The following is a 22187-nucleotide window of genomic DNA, read 5'->3' on the forward strand; positions in this document are numbered from 1 at the left end:
GATCTTATTTTCAGAGAGGTCGTAGAAAAAATGTATTACGCACACAACCGGTCTCGGATTGGAATACCGTTAACCCACTCTACTTTCTCTCCAAGCTTCGCGTTATGAAAATCCCTTGGTCTTTGGCATCTGCGCAGAACAGCCCAAATCGAAAACGGAGCACGATTGGTGTATACAGAGCGGGTAGGTTACCACACACTTCAGAATTGAATTTTAAGAACAACAAATATAAAACAGATTTCCTGTCACAGGGAGCAACGTGTTTACTCTACTTACAAAAGAGAAGCGCAAAATACCGCTTCTTCGGCACTAATAATAACGGTACCGGATAAGTTATCATAACTTTTTGTAAACGGTTCCGGTTCCCAAGTCAGGCGTCTATACATACAAATTATTGGTTCCGGCATTGATTATACACACAATCAATGGTTCCGGTTTCATTCCTGCTTTAAATGTGTAGAAGCATATCCAAAAAAAAAGGATGTAAAGTTTACCGTGCTGTAATTTAGACACAGTCACTCATGACGGACAATAAGCACCAATATAACCTAACAATTTTTAACTGATTCGCACACAGAAATATGCACCCCAATGCCAAAGATATTTTAAAACTATATAAGAATTTGCTACGTTACGGCCAAGAATTACAATATACGGATAAAAACTACTTTGCCAGACGCATCAAGAACGAGTTTCGACAAAATCGTGATATAACAGACGAAGCCGACATACAATTCAATTATAAGGTAAGCACTCAGAGCAGAATGCAGCTGCATTTCATAGCGTAAACCGTTTTAGAGAGGAATATCATTACTTGAAAAACGAGCCGTCGTTTAAAATGCTACATAGATTTAAAGCTGCCTTAAAGATCGTAGGTTACTCAATTCGTACGAAATTTACAGCAGATTCTTCGAAAGTACCCGTCCTTGTAGAAACAGAGTTAAAAGAACAGTTCGTTCGAGGTAGTGGACCGGGCGGTCAAGCCGTTAATAAGACTGCTAATTGTGTTACACTCAAACATTTGCCGACAGGTGAGAAGCGAATGGCATAATTGTTTTGTAGATGATTTTCATTACTTATATAGTGTACACAAATGGTGTTTATATTTTTTTATGTCTTACTAACATCATAGCACGTTTTATATCTGTGACACCCCGGGCATAAAGTATCATAGAACAAGAACAACACACTTAGAATGGAAAATGTAATGTAAAAATGACGCGCCATCTCGTGTATGTTCTCAGCAGCTTTTGCGTGAATGGCGCCAAATTTAAGTATTAAAATGTAAGCTACGTCCGCATTATACTGCATTTCTCAGGATCTGTAACAATAACATTGGATTTAACTAGCTGAAACCTAAAAGGTAAATGAATCCAGCCAGTGAAGTCCAATTTTGTTTGTTAGGGATCCAGATAAATTCAGTTTAATGCCGATGCACCTCAGCAGTCAGGGGCTTCAAAGAGTACAGACCACTTGTTTTATAAGTAACAACTCCAATTAATCCAATCAAGGAGTTATATTTAATTTAATGTGGATATACAAGATACAAGATCAACTTCATGGAACTCTAATTTATGATGCTCTCAAGATCGTTCTAAAAACAAAATATGTAGCAATTTATTACAATTCAATTAGTGTTACCTGCTAAAGATAATGTGCGAACTGCCAGACGCTTTAAACCTCTTCGTGTTCCAGGTTCTAAAGCGCAACCAGAAAAATGACGTTTACAAACCAAAAACTTTTGTGTAAATTTCTTCCACATTATATTCTAAACCAATTACATAAAAACTTCGGGCTCCATTTTTGGGAAACGTCTTCACAATTTGTCACACAACATTTAGGTTTTCGATTTGTATATGCATAATTCATTGTAATAATGAATAGTAATTATACTTAAAGCACAATAAGCCGTCAATCAAAATTCAACTGTCATAATGGCGACACGTACTAAAGTCACTAGATAATAGATTTAGTAACTTTAACACGCACGCTAACTATGCGCCATCTATTGAATGTTCTCCAAACTAATTATATTTGTACTCAGTTGTTTACGTTTCCCTTCTAAGTTTTTTGTTCTGGGTAAAGTATCCTGGAGCATTAAGTATCACCGTAGTAACATATTTATACTTAATGACAAAACAAACAAATGTTTGCAGGTCATTGAAAATTCTATATCCATTATTTTACCTCGTTAACCTAAAATAAAACAAGTACGAGGTGTTTATTCACTTGTAACTTTATCAGCAATTTAATTACAAACAAAAAATTCAAGTTTGGACAACTTACCAGCTGTGTAATAATAACAATGAGGTTAGGAAGCATTCGGTAAAGGTAAAGCACGTCATAAATTCAAACGGTGCGAGTGTTCTGATTGGCTTATAGTCTGTTGCTATTTTTGTATTGTGTTTTGTTTGTACGGCGTCACTAGTTCTTATTCCATATTTCTTATCCCTTATTTTTTTCATTGTGTGATGGGCTTAAGAGATACAAATTCAGTTAAATGAAGGCAAAGTTGTACTACCACATGCAGTTCAAGTTAGTCACAAAGGATAAGATTTAACCACTTATTAGAACACTGCAGTGACACACTGGTGAACCATGCTTAATCACAGCACACAAACGTCTCAGTAATTAATAGGCCGTTATAAATTATAAACAATTGAATTTATAAAAAATTTACTCCAAATAAAATAAAACAAAAACTTAAAAAAATCAAAATAAAAAGTTTAAATAAAAAGAAGAGACAAATAATTATTTCAATAAATGTTCAAGACCACATCTCCCAGGAAATTGTTGATTCAGTGATTCTTAACGTTTATAGTGTAACGGAAATGCTCCATACATGACGTCGCCTTTGGCGCTCTGGAATTTTCTACGCGCGATAGTGATTTTGTGTAGGAATATTCTAGAATGTACTGGACTTACATTGCTTGCGTGTATAAATGGTTGCGGACCGAACATCGCGGCAGTCTACTATCGAACGAGATCGAGCACGGAAAAATTGCGAAGTGTGTGTGATATAATAATCGATATAAATTGTACGGTTTTTATAGTGTTTTAGTTTTGTTTAATAAATATTGATATAAATCGAATCGAATTAATAAATCACGTTACAATAGCAAAATGAGGTAGGACACCATCATGCTGAAACCACATTTCTTCTACGATGTGCACCAGAACATTTTGAAGAAGAGTAAAAAAAAGAGTACTTAAAAATTTATTCAAGTAAAGAGCACCATTTAAAATATGTTATTCAAATTCCATTTTTCTAACACAACAATCAACAACAGAATTGTAAATGCTAATAAACTAAACTGACAGATGATATTTCATTTTATTTTGTGTTAATATTTTCCAATATGGCTTTCGTGGTGGCGCATAATAAACCCACAATCGTCCACCCACACAGTAAGGGCCCATCCTGTATATTTGTCATAGTTTGTCCAAATAAAGTCATTATTATTATTAAAAGGAAACCAACCCCAATTTAATAATATCAGCTATCATTTAAAAACGCATATTTGGCAGTTATGATTTCATCTGCAGTCATTTGACATATTAAAATATGTCAAAAAAGTGTAGGTAGAGGATATGAAAGAAATTATAGAGAATTTTTTGTAGAATCTAAAAATGAAATAATATATAAGGTGTTCCATCTAAAATAAGTAAGTCGGCATCAACTTCCGGTTATACTGTGCCAACCTTGGTGTCAACTTATAAATATTTTAGATGAATTTCTCATATTGACATTAGTGCACTAACAAATTTTTAGAATACTCCTAGGTCACCTTTTCGCGCAATTGGGATGGGACACCCTGTATAGTTTTAAACACCTTGTGACGTTGAATAGATACGCAGCATTGGTAAAATTTGTGTAATATAGTCAGTAAAATGAGTAAGTTCGCATATCGGATTAGCGCTTATATTCACAGCGCGCATGAGATTATACATCTTTCCTTATTTAAAACATGACATTTGAGGTAGAGGGCAAGTGCGTATCTAGTTTTACGAACCGCGGGCGGTGAACTAAGAATTACACTGGACGTTACAGACGTTTAAAATGGAGGTTGTTGCAGCAAAAAGAGAAAGCAATAGTTAAGGTATGTTGGTCTCGGAATGGGAAACACCCACTTAAAAGCGTCAAGCCAGTGACACTCAAACGTGTTTTAAGTGGGTGTTTCCCATTCCGAGACCAACATACCTTAACTATTGCTTTCTCTTTTTGCTGCAACAACCTCCATTTTAAACGTCTGTAACGTCCAGTGTAATTCTTAGTTCACCGCCCGCGGTTCGTAAAACTAGATACGCACTTGCCCTCTACCTCAAATGTCATGTTTTAAATAAGGAAAGATGTATAACCTAATCCGATATGCGAACTTACTCATTTTACTGACTATATCTATTTACTTGCAGGTGTTGTTGTGAAATGTCATGAAACAAGATCACTAGAAGAAAATCGCAAGAAAGCCAGAGCCCTGTTAGTTGATAAACTAGACAATTTAGTGAATGGTATCGATAGCGTAGAAGCACAAAGGAAAAGATACGAAGATAAAAAGGGAAAAGACAAGAAACGAAAACAAGTGAAATTAAGTTTGCTTAAAGCAGAATGGAAGAAACGTGAAAATCTTGTTTAGAAATAAAAATTGTTTATTAAAAAAGAGTTACTAATTATCATACAGTATTCCTTTTTTTTTCACTATACCTAAATACCGTTCTTACAAGATCTGGGTTGTACTTCCACACAATTGGATTACACATTCAACTCTACGCTACTTATCAACTAAAACATTAATACTTCTCAATAATCAACAATAAATGGTGGGCTCGCATTAAAACATTTAAATCCCAACAAAACTAAAGTATATTTGTGGAAAATAAAGTAAAAACTGCTAATGACGAAACCGTAATTTGATTAAAACACCTTGACAACTTACGGTTGTTTAGAACAAAGTTGCTGTGCTTTTTCTGTAACAGACTTAGGGACCATAGATTTAAAGTTGAATTTCTTTGTGAGATTACTTTTGGAGGTAGTCGTACAATCCAGTAGAGGTTGACTTTGACATTTTTCTTGCTGACTTAAAGCATTCACTACTTTATGTTGACCATTCTGTGAAACAGTCGGACTTAAAGCAACAACTTTGTCTACATTCTCCAACAGCTGGTCATCGAAGAAATCATCATCTAACAGCGAAGAGCTTACATTACAGGATTTGACGTCAGCTTGAGATGAGCACGGATTTACATCTGCAACTTCACGTTTCACAATCGTATCAGAAAGAGAATGAGACGATCTTGGCGGTGAATCTAGAAATGTTAAATCATCCTTCTTTGCTGCAGGCGATTCTGTCAGTCTTTGTTTTTTGATCCGTTGATTGTCAATCTCACTAGTACTGCCGCTACCTACATCCGTTGAGCCATCACTATCTGCGCACCGTTTATCAGATTTCTTGTATAAACTTGAAAAGTTCAACTTAGCTTTTGGAGTGCTACTCATGGAGGTGTCACTAACACTTGTCATATCTAACTGTCCGATATCTTCTAGAGATGATTCAAACTCCTCATACGGAATGTTTAGTTTCGACAAATGCGTCCTCACCTGCTGATACGCGACTACCACTCTTAAGGCGTCCATCGAAATCTCTGGAGGACAGGCGTTTTTTATTACGGAGAGCGAACCGTTGCCTACTTCGGGTAGTGTATTTTTAATGGCCGTTAGTATTGTATGACGCATATCATCGGTAACATTCAGATCGATCATCTGAATGGGATATCCTACCTTAATTCCGTCGATAAGATGAGATAGAATCACTTGTGGAAGAACGCCCCTGAAAATAGAATAATGCTAGGTATAGTTTATTTAGATTAGCAAAAAAATAATTTACTGATACTACTAGTACTGTGTACCCGACCTCTACTGTAGAGAGAGACCACACTAAACACTTTCTTATTGAGAAATCGAGAAATAATAGTTATTTATTATACAAGACGATAAAAAGATGCTCTAACAACTTTATTTTACAGCAGAAGGCACACAAAAATTATGATAAAACCTTTAATAGTATATTAAGATACAAGTGTATAATCAAGTCTTTAAAGCACGCGCAACGAGTTTAAGGGCACGACGCAAAGCGGAGTGCCTTTAACGTTGCAAGTGCTTTAAAGACTAATTATACACGTGTATCTTATAGTATTTTTTATTATACCTGCAGTATAATTTAAAAATAGGGAATACAATGAAGTCATATTGACGTTATACTCGAATACATGTCTAATTAAGTGGGCTGGGTGTTCGTAATTTCACGATTGCCATGGAAATGTCACTTGACGTTTGCTTATAAAAATCATCGTCTTTGTGAATTAAACGATTTCCGTTGAAAAAGATAATACACCGTCCATTAAATCGATTGTTGTAAAATCTAAACAAACGTTGGTAGGTGTAAAATCCAACTCCAGTAAAGCCTATTATAAAGAATATGAAAAGTTGTTTCCATGGATGAATAGGAAGTTACTTACGAATACAGTCTTAAATGCATCCATAATGCTGGCATATATGAAGGAAATGTCAAAGGTATTTAAATCTTCTATATTTTGGTGCATTCATTCAAAACTTTAAAGCAATGCTGCGATTAAAGAGTGGAACATAGCATACCCTAAATTACGCGCGTTTGTGAAAGCTTCAACCAAAGGATAGATACAAAAGCCAAAGAAATGTTCTGCATTTACAGAAAGCGACCTAAGAGGATTTTTTATTTCATCCAGATGACAGTTTCAAAAGTCATACTTGAAGTATCGTTACTTAGCAACTTTAAAGCACGTGTGTTTTAAAGGCCCTTTTTCGCACGCATTTGAGTGTTTAAAACGGAGATTGTGATTCAGGTATAATAAAAAAGATCTTAATTTAATTTAGACATCAAAAATAGGAAGCATAAGTTCGCCACAATATTTTTGTGTGTTCTGAACTTCATTTTGTTTCGTGCCCCGCGTCTCTTTTTTAATACGAATGACAGACGTCATTAAAATGCACAATATTTTTTCACTTTATCTCCCCTTGTCGTCAAAGTGATCACTTCATCTCCCCTTGTGGTCAAAGTGATTACTTTATCTACACTTACTGTTAAAGAGAAACTCCTACTCATTCAAACTTACTATGCCCAAGAAGTGATCCATATGCATTTTGGTAACCAAAATATTTCTAGCCAAAAGATGTCAAAATCGTTATTTATGCATCAATTTTCTTGGCGGATTTCTAGCACGTTGTGCTATTTATATCACCTCATACCAATTGACTTGCCACTTTAATGATTATTTCATAGGGCGCCACCATAAAAATGTTAAGACAATTGAACCAATCGAAAATAGCTTATTCCAAGGGTAGTGTGTGTTTTCAGATAAAATTGAAGCAGATACTCACTTCCTTAATTCGCAGATTGGAACCGCGTTTTGTTTTGGGAATGGCATTTTCCAAACTCAACAGTAAACCGGAAATACGATACATTATTTTTTCAAGTATGGAATCGAGGCAGTATACCTAGTCAAAACAGTGTCACATAAAACAAAATTGACCCTCTTGACGTTTTGATTACAATAAAATTTTAAGATTTCAATTGATAAACTGATATTTAGAAATTTACCCACCTTTCTTTCCACTAAAATCATAAAGTTCTTCAAAATAATATTGTTTAAAATAACTATAACATTTCCCAATAACAAGAATACTAATAAATTGGATAAGCACACAGTTCAGTTCAAGAAACACTCACAAGGGTTTTAATACCAATACAAGTAAACCAAAACCACTACTATGTCGGTATTGCCAGCGCAATCCACATACATGGGCAGACTGGAAGGCATATTTTGACATTTTTTGCTTAAAAATATTTCGGTAAGCAAAAGTTCATATAGATCACCTCTTGAGCATCGAGCAATTGAGTTTGGTCTTTTCTTCAACCAAATTGGTGCATAAATAATGATTTTGACATCTTCGTAGTAACAATTTTTTCGTAGCAAAATTTGGGAATCGAGCAATCGAGTTTAGTCTTTTTCCCATGAAAATTGGTGATAAATAACGATTTGACATCTCATGTAGTGTAAAATTTACAACTTCCAAATATCAATATGATATGTACAGTGTGTAAAGCGGTGGGGTATACAAGAGGGAATTTTTTTAAAAATATTGATTTATGAAAAAAATTTATTCTTCATGATATTTTTTGCTTGCTTTGAAAGTACCAATAACATTTCGATAATCTAAAATTTATTTATAGAAATCTGGAAAAATAAAAATAATTTTTTTTATTGAAAGTTATCATTCTACATTATAATCAAGATAGCGTATTGCTATCAAACCACAAACAATCGAAACGTTACTGGTACTTTCAAAGCAAGCAAAAAATATGAAAAATAAAAGTTTTTCATAAATCAATATTTTAAAAAAAATCCCTCTTGTATACCCCATCGCTTTACACACTGTACTATATGATTTTCCTATTCGGGGATCATTACTTTTGTCAATGACTGTACATGCGCCTTTATCTTGACGTATGGTCGCAAATTGGCTATGTATTCACTAATAGCGTTTTCGATTGGCAAAACTCGTACTGCACGAGTGTTGCACGAGAAACTGAAGAAATCCATGTAAAAATTGCTCTCAATGGAACATAAATATTAGTAAATATTTGCTGTCATTTGTCCATAACCTCATTTTAGATTTGTATTTATACAATGACTTAGGTAATCGACAAATCTGTATTCTAAAAAATGACTGAAACGATTTCACTATTATTTATGATAAACAATGAAGAATATAAATTTGAAATTCCTGTAAAGAACCAATTTTTGGCGTTCACTTTAAAGAGTAAATGCAACTTTTTGTAAAGTAGAAGTTATATGGCTAGTGCATCATCTTCGCTATCGCTAGATGACAACAAAAAACTCTCCAACGCAAGAAACAAATTCAAATTGGCGCACTTTTATTTTGAAAATTTGCTCCACGAGCTCTCAGACCTCGTGCGTCAAAATTTGCATTTAGTGCGTAATTGTTGCATCACATTTGCCAATCGAACACAGAAAATTGCCCTAAAATTACCAATAGAACGTGAAAATTGCACTCGTGCAGCACGAGTTTTGCCAATCGAAAACGCTATAAACTTCCGACATGTCACACTGACGTTGGCGTCGATTCCCGAAGATGTGCTTTGTTCACATCGACTGACCTTGATGTGAACGTGAATGTCACTGCATTCTCGAACCTACCACATCGAGCGAAAAGTTGATCGAACGCAACGACTGGTCTAGACCACTCGTTGCGTGAAGTCATGCGCAGTTGCAGCTACAGGACGGATCTTGCAGCTGTTTTGTCATAGAGGTTATTCAGTGCCCTAACCTATAAATTCACATATTTTCTGTGAAATAAAACACGGAATTGTTCGAGGATTTTCTGGTTATTAATAGCAGTATCCATAATGCAAAAACAAAACAAAATACAAGACTGACAAATGACAGTTAAATTCTTGTCTGTGATTGGTTAGCTCATACAGTTTGTCCACGATTCGGGAATGCAGCTAAACTTGAACTTATCCCTATCGTATACAATCATGACGTCATGGCTGCCGGTCACATCACATGCACATCACGGAGCATATCGACTAACTTCGGGAATCGATACCATGTTGGTCAGATAAAAAGTTACAGCGTGTTGGTGACAATTTCACTGCTTTGAAATTATTTAATCATTTATTGATTTTGATGATTTGATATGGTTTTGATTGGGAATCACATAACCTATCTTCCAATTTTTGACATCAAGTACAGTCAAATTAAATAGTAGTCATCTGCGTCGTTTAGGTACACTCAAAAATTTACGTTTGACATTATAAATGTCACGGGAGTTTTGTGAATCATTTATGTTATTTTTCGTCCAAGGTTTATACCTATATGCCTATGTATAATGGCGACATATCTTACATAGATTGATTTTAATATGTAAATTTGGCGCCATTCACGCAAAAGCTGCTGAGAACATACACGAGATGGGCGATGGCGCGTCATTTTTACATTACATAGTCCCTAGATTACTGGACTTTAACATTACATAACCGTTACCATAAAAGCTACTCTTTATGTGATCCGAGTGGGTTTCATACGACTTTAGTTTACTCTCAAATTCATGTACCCACAACTACAGTGCCCTCTATCCGTGATCACCCATTTTGTATTGAAAGCATAGGGCTAATGGCAGTCCATGTACTATGTGGTCTAAGGTCAAGGTGTAAATTTTGCTTTTGTTTAGTTAACGTCATTTGAATTATTGATTCTTATCGAGTATTAATTATGGTTCTAGTACACGATTTCTTTTAGCGTCAGATGACATTGATACAGCAATATTAGTGTGCCGCGCTATTCACTACCCCTCTTGTTTGTTTGTTTGCGTTGTTATCAGTTTATTTATTTATTCATTATCCCTCTCTTGTTACAGATAAGGCTGAAAAGCGCCATTCTGAGCTCAAAAGGACGTTAAAACTAGAGATGAAACTAATTTTTGTTTAATTTTCTACGACTCCATGATGTAACTATCATTACAAACTGGTTTGCGACAAAATCGAATTGTAATCACTACATTATAGCTCCACTGTGTTCTACGTCAACTTATTTCTGTTTTAATAATTTTCTTGACTACGAGTTGATTCCTTTTTAGCGTATTTCCACAAAAATAAAAAATAAATGCGCTATTGTGGTCACTTTGTTCGTCCGTCCGCTCGTTCGTTGAGACGCTACTAGTTCTTTATCTTAAGAGCTATTGTTCTACTTTTTTACACTTTTACCGTTTATCCTAGAGATCGTTTATAATTTTGTATTGCTGTCTGTCGTCCGTCTGTTCCTTTGTCTGTCTGTTCCTCTATCTGTCCGTGTGAACGATAACTTTGTTTAGAAATGTCCGATCGTTTTGACAACTCCGTTAGATATGAATTGAATTGCATGAAAATCAAAATGGGCATGGCATAGCTTTAGCCATATAATACGCAATGCCAAAAGTTGAGTTGAATCGATTCAAAATTCACAGTGCCCTTTTCGCATCTCGACCATTTGCCAGTTTCAAAATTGGTTTTGCGCATGCGCAGTGCCAACACTTTTTATTTATGGAAGCATTCAAATGAAATTTAAACGAAATTTTATATACAGGCATTTGCAATAAAGGAAAATCAAACGCCAGTTTCAAAAATTGGTTTTGCGCATGCGCAGTGCCAACTTTTTTAGTTACGGAAGCATTCAAATGAAATTATAGGCACTTGGAACAAAGGAAAATCGCCAGTTTTAAAATTTAGGTTTGCGCATGCGCAGTTCCAACTTTCTTATTTAGAAAAGCATTGAAATGAAATTCTTCTTATAAACAGAAATTGAAGTAGCACGTCAAAAATGGATTCCACATATGCAACGCTATCTTTCGTATTTGTGGCCAGATTTTTACGATTTTAACAGAAGTTGCATCTTACAAAAGGGAAATGAATCCAAATGGGAATGCGCTTTCTGTAAATCGTTTACGATTACTTTTTAACTTGTTTGTGATTTATAATTAAACATTGAAATTTCAGATCTAGATATTACAGTGTCCTATTGTAATATTTTGAGATAATTTATTAAATTAGGTACCCTCGATTGCGACAACAATTGTTGTTTATGTTCTACCCCTATTAATTATTTTATTGCTTATCAAGACCAGAACAAGGATCTCTGAATCTACCTTGTTTCCCCCTTTAGGTGAGTATTCTCTTTTCTCTTTTGTAATTTACTAAAGAGTACGTGGCGCCTATCCTGAGAACTCCATTATTCACCCTAACTCACCTCTACTTTGCTTATGTAGATAGTGTCAATAAGAAAGAAAGTTATCTATATGATTGACATCTCACCAATCAACCCCCAGCTATTTGGTTGTCCCTTCCCTTTAGAAAAAAAACCTAAATTACCTTTTTGTTGCAATTTCTTGTACAGTAAGGCCAGACTTGTACATCGAATAACTGACTTGAGCAGTAGCGCCAATTTTATGACCAGGAAGCGGATGCTTAGCCAAAATTTCCTCGATAGGTTTCTTAACATTATCAGTTGTATCAAGCGATTCCAAATGACAGGCACTTCGAATTGTTTTTATAAACTCTTCACCAAAACGGTTAATTTTCGCTTCAGTAAAACCTACCACTAAATAACAACATTGGTTTGTGGAGATTTCAAATAGTTGCAATTACTTACGTCTACACTTTCTTAAATCCTTTATGGTGACCGGTTTCTTCTCTGCCATTTTCATGAGAGCTTCATTCGAAGCGACCATGTACGGCATACACTCAGACGCGGTGGCGATCTCTTCACGTTTCGCCATTAACTCATTGTAAAGTTTCATGCATTCCTCACTCGGTACGATTTCGGTACTTTCTTCAATCGAGTCCACACTCTTCGCCGGTTTCATCAATTGCAAGGAGATCTTAGACTTGAAAGAAGGCGCACTCTTCGTGGACGTTACCGAAGTGGACGCGACCGGTTGGGACGATTTGAAAAAGTCCTCTTCCGAAAATCTGCAAGATTAATTCGTACAATCGATTTTTCTGATCGTTTTTAATAAAATTACTAACTCGGGTTGATGTTTCAATTTCAATAGATTAAAAATCTCGGGCGTAGGCTGCAACAATATTTGTGTACTTTTCGGAGACCGCAAAAATGCTTCACCTTTTGCACTAATACCGTATGTTGAAGCATTGAAGGCCCTCTTGCCCGCCTTCGGTGGCCGACGTTTTTCTAAATAGCCTTCCCTGTCAATTAATTTACCTAAAAATATACCATTATCAAATATTTTGTGTATTCCTTTTTTAATTTCATCTATTGCTCTTCTTGGTCCAAAACAGGTTTAGATAATTTTTTTATTTTCTATATTTAGACATTGAAATAGATTTTATGCGTTATTTTATACAAAAAAAATGAACATGAATACCAATGAGGTCCTAAGTAACAATGTTAATGGGTAGGATGCCTTCTTGCTGTTTTATTTCCCTATAAGTGTAAGCATTGTATCATAATTATAAATAATTTATTAGTATTTTTCTGTAACTAAGACACTGCAAAACAGACAGTTTTTTTAAATTTAAGCACATACATGTCTATCAAGGATCTCCAAAACCAAGATACAACGATGATCAAATTAGATAAAAGGTGTGCAATTAAAGAGTTACCATGTTTTAAAGAAAACCAGCAAATCCGATTATTTCCGAAGATATGATAGAAAGACCGAAATTTGCCGATTTTGTTATTATTTTTTTCTGATGTTATTTGAACAAATACAAAATGAAAAACACTTTCTCGTTGCTACTTTTTGAGCTCTACAAGACAGCATTAAGAGATTTTCAATAAAACGTTTTGTTTCGGAGAAATCATCAACTAAATTTTTTTATTATGAATACAACGATGTACGACACACAAAAAAAACAAAACTAACTGTTAGTTTCAACAAGATGGTGCACCATCGCAGATCGCCATAATCATGCGAGAATACCTATTGGATATATATTGTAGCGAACATTCCAGAAATCTCGATAGACATCGAGGCGCCATGACAATTTAGTCATCGGCGATAAAGAACAAAGGCGGATGTTACGTAATCTTTCCAAGAAATATGACCTGTTTATTTGAGAAGGTTCTAGAATAGTCGGATGCCTTCGGAAGCGCTCGAGATTTTTCGAGAAAGAGGGGGAGTTTGCTATATAAGCAAACGAATTGCGTTTCAGTTCAGTTCCACCTTGGACGCGCTTGTGTTATTAAAGTGATAAATATAATCACTGTTGTCTGTTATACATTAATCCATTTTAAGACTGTTATAAATTTATTGTTAATTAGTTGTAATAAATAAGGCACATAATGAATTTTACGTTACAATTTTTTCCAGGAAATTCTCCGATAGGTATTTTCGCACGATTAGGGCGTTGTGCGCGGGTGCACCATCTTGTTGAAACCAACAGTTTTCAACATTTGTTTTTTTTTGCGTGCCATACATTGTTGTATTCGTAATAAAAAAAATTCTCAATACTGTATGTACTTTTGTTATGGGCTATATAAAAAATTAAGTTGATGATGATCTTTACGAACCGTCACTGAATTGAAAATCTCTCACTGTCTTATAGAGCTCAAAAAGTTTTTTATTTTTGGGTATTCGAACAAAAGGCAGAACCTCGCGGGCACAGATCACACTTGCTCCATCATCTTAGATTTCACTTTATAGGGGCTCCGTGTTTAAAAAAGTTTGAGAAACGCTGCCCTAACATATATTTTTTGGTTCAATCTCCGCTTATAGTAGTGTTTACTTATCCATTTGATTATTTCACACATATGTTACTTAATTACCCTTTAATTTAAAGAGAGAGAGAGAGAGAGAGAGAGAGAGGAGGGAGGGAACGAGAGAAACAAAATTACTGAAGTAAAAGTCACGTCCTGCGCCAACCTACTCAAATTTGTCATAAGTGGCTTAGTTGTTGCAGTGTGTGTGAATTTTTGCAATAAATTTAAAAACAATAACCTTTTTTGATAGAGACAGAAGAGACAACAATATATCACACGCCCGTTTAAAAAATTGGGGGTTGTAACTGTCATTCGAAGGGGGTTAAAGATTGAGATCACACTTTCATGAGTAGTCAGATGGTTCCCGGGAAATTTGGTGCGAGTGCACACTAATAATTATGTTTATGTTTCACGTTGAAAAGATTTTCTATAAATATGTACAGTAACCGAAATAATAAATTTATTTCATTTCCACCCTGTATATTACAAGTTTTGAAACGCTCAGTGTAATGCCTTGCTGTAGAATTTTGATGCTTTCCAATAATGTATACCACCCGCACGTTAGTAAGGGAGGTATTGTATGGGGTTTCCGTTAGTTTTGGCGGGACTTTTGGTTTTGAGTTGTGCTGTCGCTTCCTGAACGTCAAAGAACAATTTCTTCAAATGTTCTGCATCGAGAATGTAAAACGTACCTATAGCTTTCCACCAATCTTCAGTTTGATGTTTGCCACAGCCATGCAACGAGTGTCCATGATACCTTTGATACAGTCTTGTGCTTTTCGAACCCCGAATAAATAAAGCGTACATTCCGAATCCGAATTTTCCACCCATTACTTCCACAGCCTCTAAAAACATTCTCGTCTCCGGTGCGAAATCATACAGACCCTTTTCATTAAGACCCTCATATTTATTGTGATCTGACAAGCTTGAGCTCAACCTAGATTATTTTAAAAAGAGTGTTAATATGGTAGTAGGCAAACAGTTGTTTTGCTGCTGAACTATGTCGCATAGATGGCGTAAGGTTACAATATCATATTGTATAAAGTACAGTATAAAAATACCTAAATATATTCATATACTGTGGCATAGTCCCTATAATGATAAAAGTACTGCGATTGACGGAACCATTATTGGTTGCCATGTATTTCTTAGGTGGTCTGAATTTGCGGATGACATCAATATTTGCAAAATTAATACAATTTGAAAAAAGCTGTTGGTTACACAGTGGTTTAAAATAAAAGTTTTGTATTCGTTTTTAATTTTGACAGTTACATTGTGGTCGCTAAAACAGGTACTTCTCTACATATATCTCTACGAGTAAAAAATAAGAGGAGAGAATATAACGATGGTGGGAAATAGCATAACACGCGACGGAAGTCGTCAAAATATCACTTCCTTTGCGCCGGTCAGTTATGTCGATTTCACTTATCATAAAACAGAAGAGACGATGTCAGTTTTGTTTTATTACACCACTGCCAATAATGACTCGTTTCTCCCCACTCTTCTCGCAATTTTATAACTTCCTTTTTGTTCATTTTCGTTAAGTCTCTTTTATTTTTTACTCGTAGATATATCTAATCTATGAGTCATAGTACAGAAGTAAGCCATAGTTGACTTACTTTCTTGTGCAGTTATCACAACAGTTCTTAGAAGGACCTTTCAACGTTACAGACCCTTCGAAGTGATTTAAAATGAATTGCCTTCGACAATCACGCGTCTCTAAGTATTGTCTCATAATCTTCTCCATCATATCTCGCCTTTGACTATTTTGCGCAGACGTGTGCGACCCGTGCATCTCTCTAATAGCACTGTAAAACAAAATTACTTAACCCCAAATCTGGCTAATAGAAGGACCACCCTACTGGTGCATATCAAAATCTGCACTGTTATAAAATGTGATACACTTCGATGGTAGGCCATCCCTTCCAGCACGACCGACTTCCTGATAGTAACTTTCGAGATCCTTAGAAGCTCCATAGTGAATAATGTTACGCACGTCCGGTTTATCGATTCCCATACCAAATGCAATTGTGGCGACAATAATTTTTATTTTATCTTTTGCAAACTGTTCGTGCGCCTGGCTCCTCTGTTTAACCGACATGCCTGCATGATACGCTAAACACTTCATACCTTTAACTACAAATACAAAGGCAACAACTGTAATTGCAATATTGTTAAATCACTCACTGCTATTAACTTGATTGGCTATGTCTTCAGTCTGTTTACGAGTAATGCAATAAATAATAGTAGAACCTGGCAAACTCCAACTATTGTTCTTTTCGATCATAACCTTTTTAAGATCACTCATAAGCCCGTTGCCTTTTATGTAAACTATAAACTGTAAATTTGGACGATCGAAACCCGAACATAATATTTGGGGGTTTCTATAAACATTATATAGTAAATGATACCGGAATGCAAACTTTCTACCTTAATTTTAAAGTTGAGATGATGTCGCCTCGTACTTGATGTGTAGCGGTAGCCGTCACGGCCAAAATCGGTACCGTAGGTAGCAGATCTCTCAGTTTACCCAGTTCTCGATATTGATACCTAAAGTCGTGACCCCATGAGCTAACGCAATGCGCCTCGTCTATCGCAATTAAAATTAAAGAAACGGCATCGTCTATTCTCTTTATTAGGCCTATAAGAGAAATGGCTAATCAACTTTCACCGTTAAAATTTAATACTTACCCTGGCCGTAATCTCCACAAGAAAATTCCGGCGTCATATAAACTAAGTTGTACTTTTCTTCGAAAATTTCGTCAATGACCTCCTTTTGTTTAGTCTGCGCCGAGCCCAATAGGCAGGCCGATATGTTGCTCATCTGAAAGAATAGCACATGTCGTCAACCAACCTTTCTACTCTAAGCTTTTGAGCTACGCCTCAATGCGTCAACAGCCGAATAGAAATGATCACAGACCATCCTGATTCATTCGTTTCTGGATAAGTTTTAATGTGGAGTGAGGATAACTACTATGCGATCAAAAATGAGTTGCTGTCGAGACACCTTTGGAATTTTTGTATACATGGGAAATCGTTCTTAACTTGAACTTCCAAAGGCGACTCGACAGCAACTCATTTTTGATTGCCCGTTACAAACTAGATCATACAATAGCATATTTGATTTATATTCATCACCACGAACGACGATGTGTAAATCCTGACTATTCACATACAAACTGTTTCTATCGTACACTCTGTTAACTAAAACTATGAACAAATTCGTGAAAACCAAAATCCACATTCCGTAAATGATACATTTTAAGCTTTATCTAACCGCGCAGCTGAAAAAGCTTATTTAGGGAATCCAAACTTAGACACAATTCAACACCACGTCTTGAATTTTTCGATTCAAACCCACACTTGATTTGATTTATATCGACGACAATGGACTCACTATGTCTTATTGCCTCCATTAGTTCCTCTAAGCTGCAATCGATGAATCATATAAAAGTCACCACTCATTTTCAAAATCCTCGCACAACAACACATATCACTTGCTACATCAAGTCCTATTTGCAGAATTTTGTTTCCCGTTTAATTAACGGTATCGTCGAATTGTAAAACAGACGACGCTCTTCCTCCTGCAGCATATTCTTGTGCTGTTATACCATAATAATGGATCACACAAGTTTGAACTTCATCGTCGTTTCCTCTGCGATCAAGCACTATAGACAGTGAAATGAGAGCAATTTATAACTACCGCTCTACGGTATTTTATGTATGACGGATAATATGTAACATGTTTATTTAAAAAATTTTATCAAAGTCCTCGTGTGAGATCGAAGGGACTTCAGCGCATTTTTGTGTAACAGATCAGTATTCTATTAGCCAGTTTTGATTCCAACAGCCATAAGATCGTGTCGAAGGTCGACATTCCCTTTGTCGGTAGCGGTACCCTACTTACGACGTCCCATTCCCACGACTTTCGCGACTACGTTAGTATAGCACGCTCGGGCATATAGCCCTCTCCCTTTAGTTGTTAATGAAACGCCCCGGTAGGTACATGTACGTACACTCCTCGTCTTTCTACGAGCCCTCATTTGCTGCCAGCCAGCCAGCCAGCCAAAATGAGATATTAAAAGCTACCTTTTTACAAATAAATTTGCAAAAATGCGCTAAAAAGGAGTCTAAGGAAACTTTCACAATACGCTTGGGGCGACACCTCTGTGATAGAGCGTTACAAACACAAGCATTCACCGTCTACGTCACATAATCACTCTGACAAATTTTAAATTTTACCGACTTCAAAATGCCCTCAGCAGAAATGAATGGCTTGCAGATTAGTGCCATTATGACATCCAGGATATCCACAATAATCACAATAAAAAAATTCAAATTCCCCGCACAAATTCAAATTTACCGCAACAAAAAGGAAATCCGGAAATTCAAAACTCTCGCACAAATTCAAACTTACCGCCACAAAATGGCGCAGCCAATCACAACGCAGCACTGTGACGTAATTTTTATATATGTTAAACAAATAACCAAATATTTGGGGCCTTTTTCATGTGTCAGTAAACTTACCTGATAGCGTCTTCTAAGTGAATCCGTATGTTTCTTTGAAAAATTTCAAAAGGCAATCATTTTAAGAATAATAGACCATTTCAATGAGTGGGCTTATTCCGTGATTACATCTGCAACCAGATGCCAGATGCAGGGTTCGCAACTGATTTTAGCAAAAAAAATAGAGACTTGGTCTCTAATTACATATTTAAAAATAGAGACCATTTAGAGACCTTCGAGAACCAATTTCCATACAAAATTAAGCAAAAAATATTTATTTTGTAATAGATGACATACATAAAGGGCAATATATCTAAACAAGTATAAATTGTGTGAGGATAAAACGCATTTTTTTTAACCCAAATAGCTTTTTTTTGACATCACCAATGGTCAATGGATATATTTCTTGCAGACGTCCCAATGGCCCTTTGTGAGTACCCTCTTCCGACAATCCGTTCTCAAGGTATAAGGGAATATACCCGATCGCGATAAGAGGTCGAGGAGGAGGGCTATGGTTGGTAGAAATTAATTCCTTTCGTTGAGGCCTTTCATTGGAGTACCATGAAGGATAAAACTAGTTCCACCCCCCCTGCCCCTCCTCACCGTACTTTGATAAGAGGACAGAAAGAAGGGCAGTAGTTGGTAGAAAACGGTTCCTTTCGTTGAGACCAATTGGTTGTCGTATGTAAAAGTTATGCATGTTTTACTTTCAAAAACAGCATCTCAGGAAATAATTCGTGGGAGGACCCCCCTTTTAGACAGCGAAATTTGGTGGCCGTCTGGCACACCTTCAAAGTATAGGCTACCTACGCCAAAGAATTCCAGGACTACCTGCCATTCTCCTAGAAGTAGTTCGAAACGGCAGAAGTGGGTCCGGAACATGGTCCGGAAGGCCAAAACGCATTTTTTTTAATTCTTAAAAAATGCGCTAAAAATGTAAAATTTCTGCGGTTTATCAATTATAAATTATACTTTTTTAACATGCAAAATTTAGAGACTTTAGAGACCAAATATGAAAAATAGAGACTTATAACAGTCGGTGAAACAATCACGAAAGAACCAACTCTGACTGTTAACACAATTTATTATTATTGTTAAAAGAACAAAGTAGCACATTTTATTCCATCATCTCATCTCTCGTCGGCTCAACGGCACGTTCATCATCCAACTGCTTCTGCTTAAGCCGCGCCGACTCTCTCCGTGGTAAAGTAGTATTTCCAGTGGCGGAGGCGCCCGTTACAGACTTTTAAAGACCAGCATTGAAAAAACAGACAAATGTCTAAAAAAAGAGACTATTTGGGAACCTTGCAGATGGAGTATGGTTGTCTGCCAGATAATGGTTGCAGGAGAAACATAAATCTACATTACGGCCCCCCCCCCCGATTTTGTAATTTCTAAATTGTATTGTTATTAGATCTATTGAAATTTATTGTTCTACCGGAGATACAGCCGTGCCTGCCGGAAGCTGGAAAGAACGATGTACAACCTGAAACTCTGGCCAAACGCCGGAGATCTGGCAACCCTGTATTTAACAATTTTTTAATCGTACTTCTTTATTTTTATGCGCAGATTGTGTCGAAGTGGTTATGAGAATTTATCAGTTTGTCTCTTAGAAAGGGCACCAAGTGAAACAAGGGCCCACCGAGAAATTTCATTGTATCTCGGTGTTCCAGTCCGACCCTGAACTTCCTCAGTTCATAATAGCCTTTTAAATGACACGTTCGTAAAATAGTTTCATCCCGTAATTAATAACACAAAGAAATGTAACTTCGGTGACATTCAAACTTCATCAAACAAATAATCAGAAAATTGAATTTTACCTTCATAGACAAAACTTGATCTTCCATCAGGGAAATCAATGGCGAAATAATAATAGTAACACCGCCCAGGTAAACGGAGGGATACTGAAAGCACAGAGACTTCCCATAACCTGTCGCCATTATCGAGCAGTTGTCCCTTCTGTCGTTTATAATTGAACTGATAATTTTCCATTGCATTGGTCGAAAACTCTTGTGTCCGAACACTCGCTGTAGAACTTCCAAGTATTCTTTCTGCGGACGTTCTTCGTCTAAAAATTAACGTAACTACTCGATAGGAAAGTAATAAAAAGGTGCATTACCATTTACAGCATTAGATTTGGCAATTAATTCTTGTTCGACATCACATTTGTCCACAGCCTACAATACTTAATTAATTAATGCATTAACAATTTATGTGTTACATTAAAACACTCATCCCACTCATCGTTCTCTTGAAATTCGTTAAATAAACACTCATAATCCAGTACAGACATTTTAAAATAAGCATTCAAAGATCGACTTTTAAAAAATAACCAAAAAAACTGAACTTTTTTTGTTGTGTAAATAGTTCACATGAACCTGAATCATATAAAATAGTTCATATGACAAATGGTTTCTTTACAGAGTGCTTCGTAACTGTACTCGTCTTGTGTGTAATTCAATGAATAAAGGTTTAATTGTCTTTTCCATGACAGCTGCATTTTTGTTCAAGTATTAGTTATTCATCAATTGTTATACAAAATTATAAACAGCATACAATGGTTACATATATTTATAAGCTGGCATCAAACGCGCGTGGTCTTGAAGAAAGAATAGAATTTAACTCAAAATTATAAAAGAAGTCGCTTGTTGAGTCATACCTGATCTGCGAATGAAATGAATTAATCGTAGTCTTAGACTCCTTTTCTAAGGTCGTAGTGTTCTTCACCCTCAGGTTCAAACAATTAAGCGGGCAGGCGGACAGACAGACAGGCAGGCAAACAGACAAGCAAACAAACAAACAAATAAATAAAGAGTGTCGCAGCACCACTCAAGCTTCGCGTGCTACACGTACGAGTCGTTCCGCCATTTTGTACATTTCTCTAACCATTCTTTCAATTATAAAAATAGCTGTTTAATTGCAAACACCTTTTGAAAAATATATACATACTATAATTCGAACAGGGTAAAAATTTTGAATGTTCGGATTATCGAGTGTAACGACACCATTTTTATTTGAATTTTTTGGCGATTTTTTCCCGCCGAATTACGCGAATGTAGAAATTTTTAAGTTGTAACAGAGTCAAGGTTCTCCCAGACACATATTCAAATTGTTCGAAATCATTATAGTTGTCGCCTCATTGTCTGGGTCTGACGTTGAATTACACTCTGTAAATTAGCCTTCTTTGGTTACTTTTGCAACTCGGCTAATTGAGAAGCAAGCGGTGAGAAAATGCTGATTCTGCAAAATTTTAAAGTCAGCCACATTCCTAAAAGCCGTTTAGTAATGGTGGAAAGAAAATAACTAACCAATGAAAATTCATTAATGCCCGCCGCCATTATCAAACCTCCATTGTTTTTGAGCGTAAGAAT

The 22187-nt window shown here is 36.0% G+C and overlaps 2 protein-coding genes across 2 annotated transcripts; one reads left to right on the forward strand and one right to left on the reverse strand.

Moving 5' to 3' along the window:
* Positions 1-604: 604 nt before the first annotated feature.
* On the forward strand, positions 605-4671 carry LOC116175947 (probable peptide chain release factor C12orf65 homolog, mitochondrial). Its single transcript, XM_031494330.1, has 3 exons — positions 605-746; positions 799-1031; positions 4414-4671. Exons 2-3 carry the CDS (start codon positions 839-841, stop codon positions 4632-4634), a joined length of 414 nt encoding a protein of 137 aa, XP_031350190.1. The 5' UTR covers positions 605-746; positions 799-838; the 3' UTR covers positions 4635-4671.
* Positions 4625-21175, reverse strand: LOC116175946 (Werner syndrome ATP-dependent helicase homolog). The gene is made up of 13 exons (XM_031494329.1): positions 21038-21175; positions 20936-20993; positions 20637-20884; positions 17002-17134; positions 16741-16951; positions 16498-16694; positions 16173-16446; positions 15930-16118; positions 15003-15247; positions 12618-12810; positions 12241-12560; positions 11961-12189; positions 4625-5825 (listed from the first exon to the last, which is right to left on the reverse strand). Exons 1-13 carry the CDS (start codon positions 21107-21109, stop codon positions 4931-4933), a joined length of 3264 nt encoding a protein of 1087 aa, XP_031350189.1. The 5' UTR covers positions 21110-21175; the 3' UTR covers positions 4625-4930.
* Between the last annotated feature and the right edge of the window lie 1012 nt (positions 21176-22187).

The sequence above is a fragment of the Photinus pyralis genome, unplaced genomic scaffold (genome assembly GCF_008802855.1).
Source record: "Photinus pyralis isolate 1611_PpyrPB1 unplaced genomic scaffold, Ppyr1.3 Ppyr1.4_LG7, whole genome shotgun sequence".
In the NCBI taxonomy this organism is placed as follows: domain Eukaryota; kingdom Metazoa; phylum Arthropoda; class Insecta; order Coleoptera; family Lampyridae; genus Photinus; species Photinus pyralis.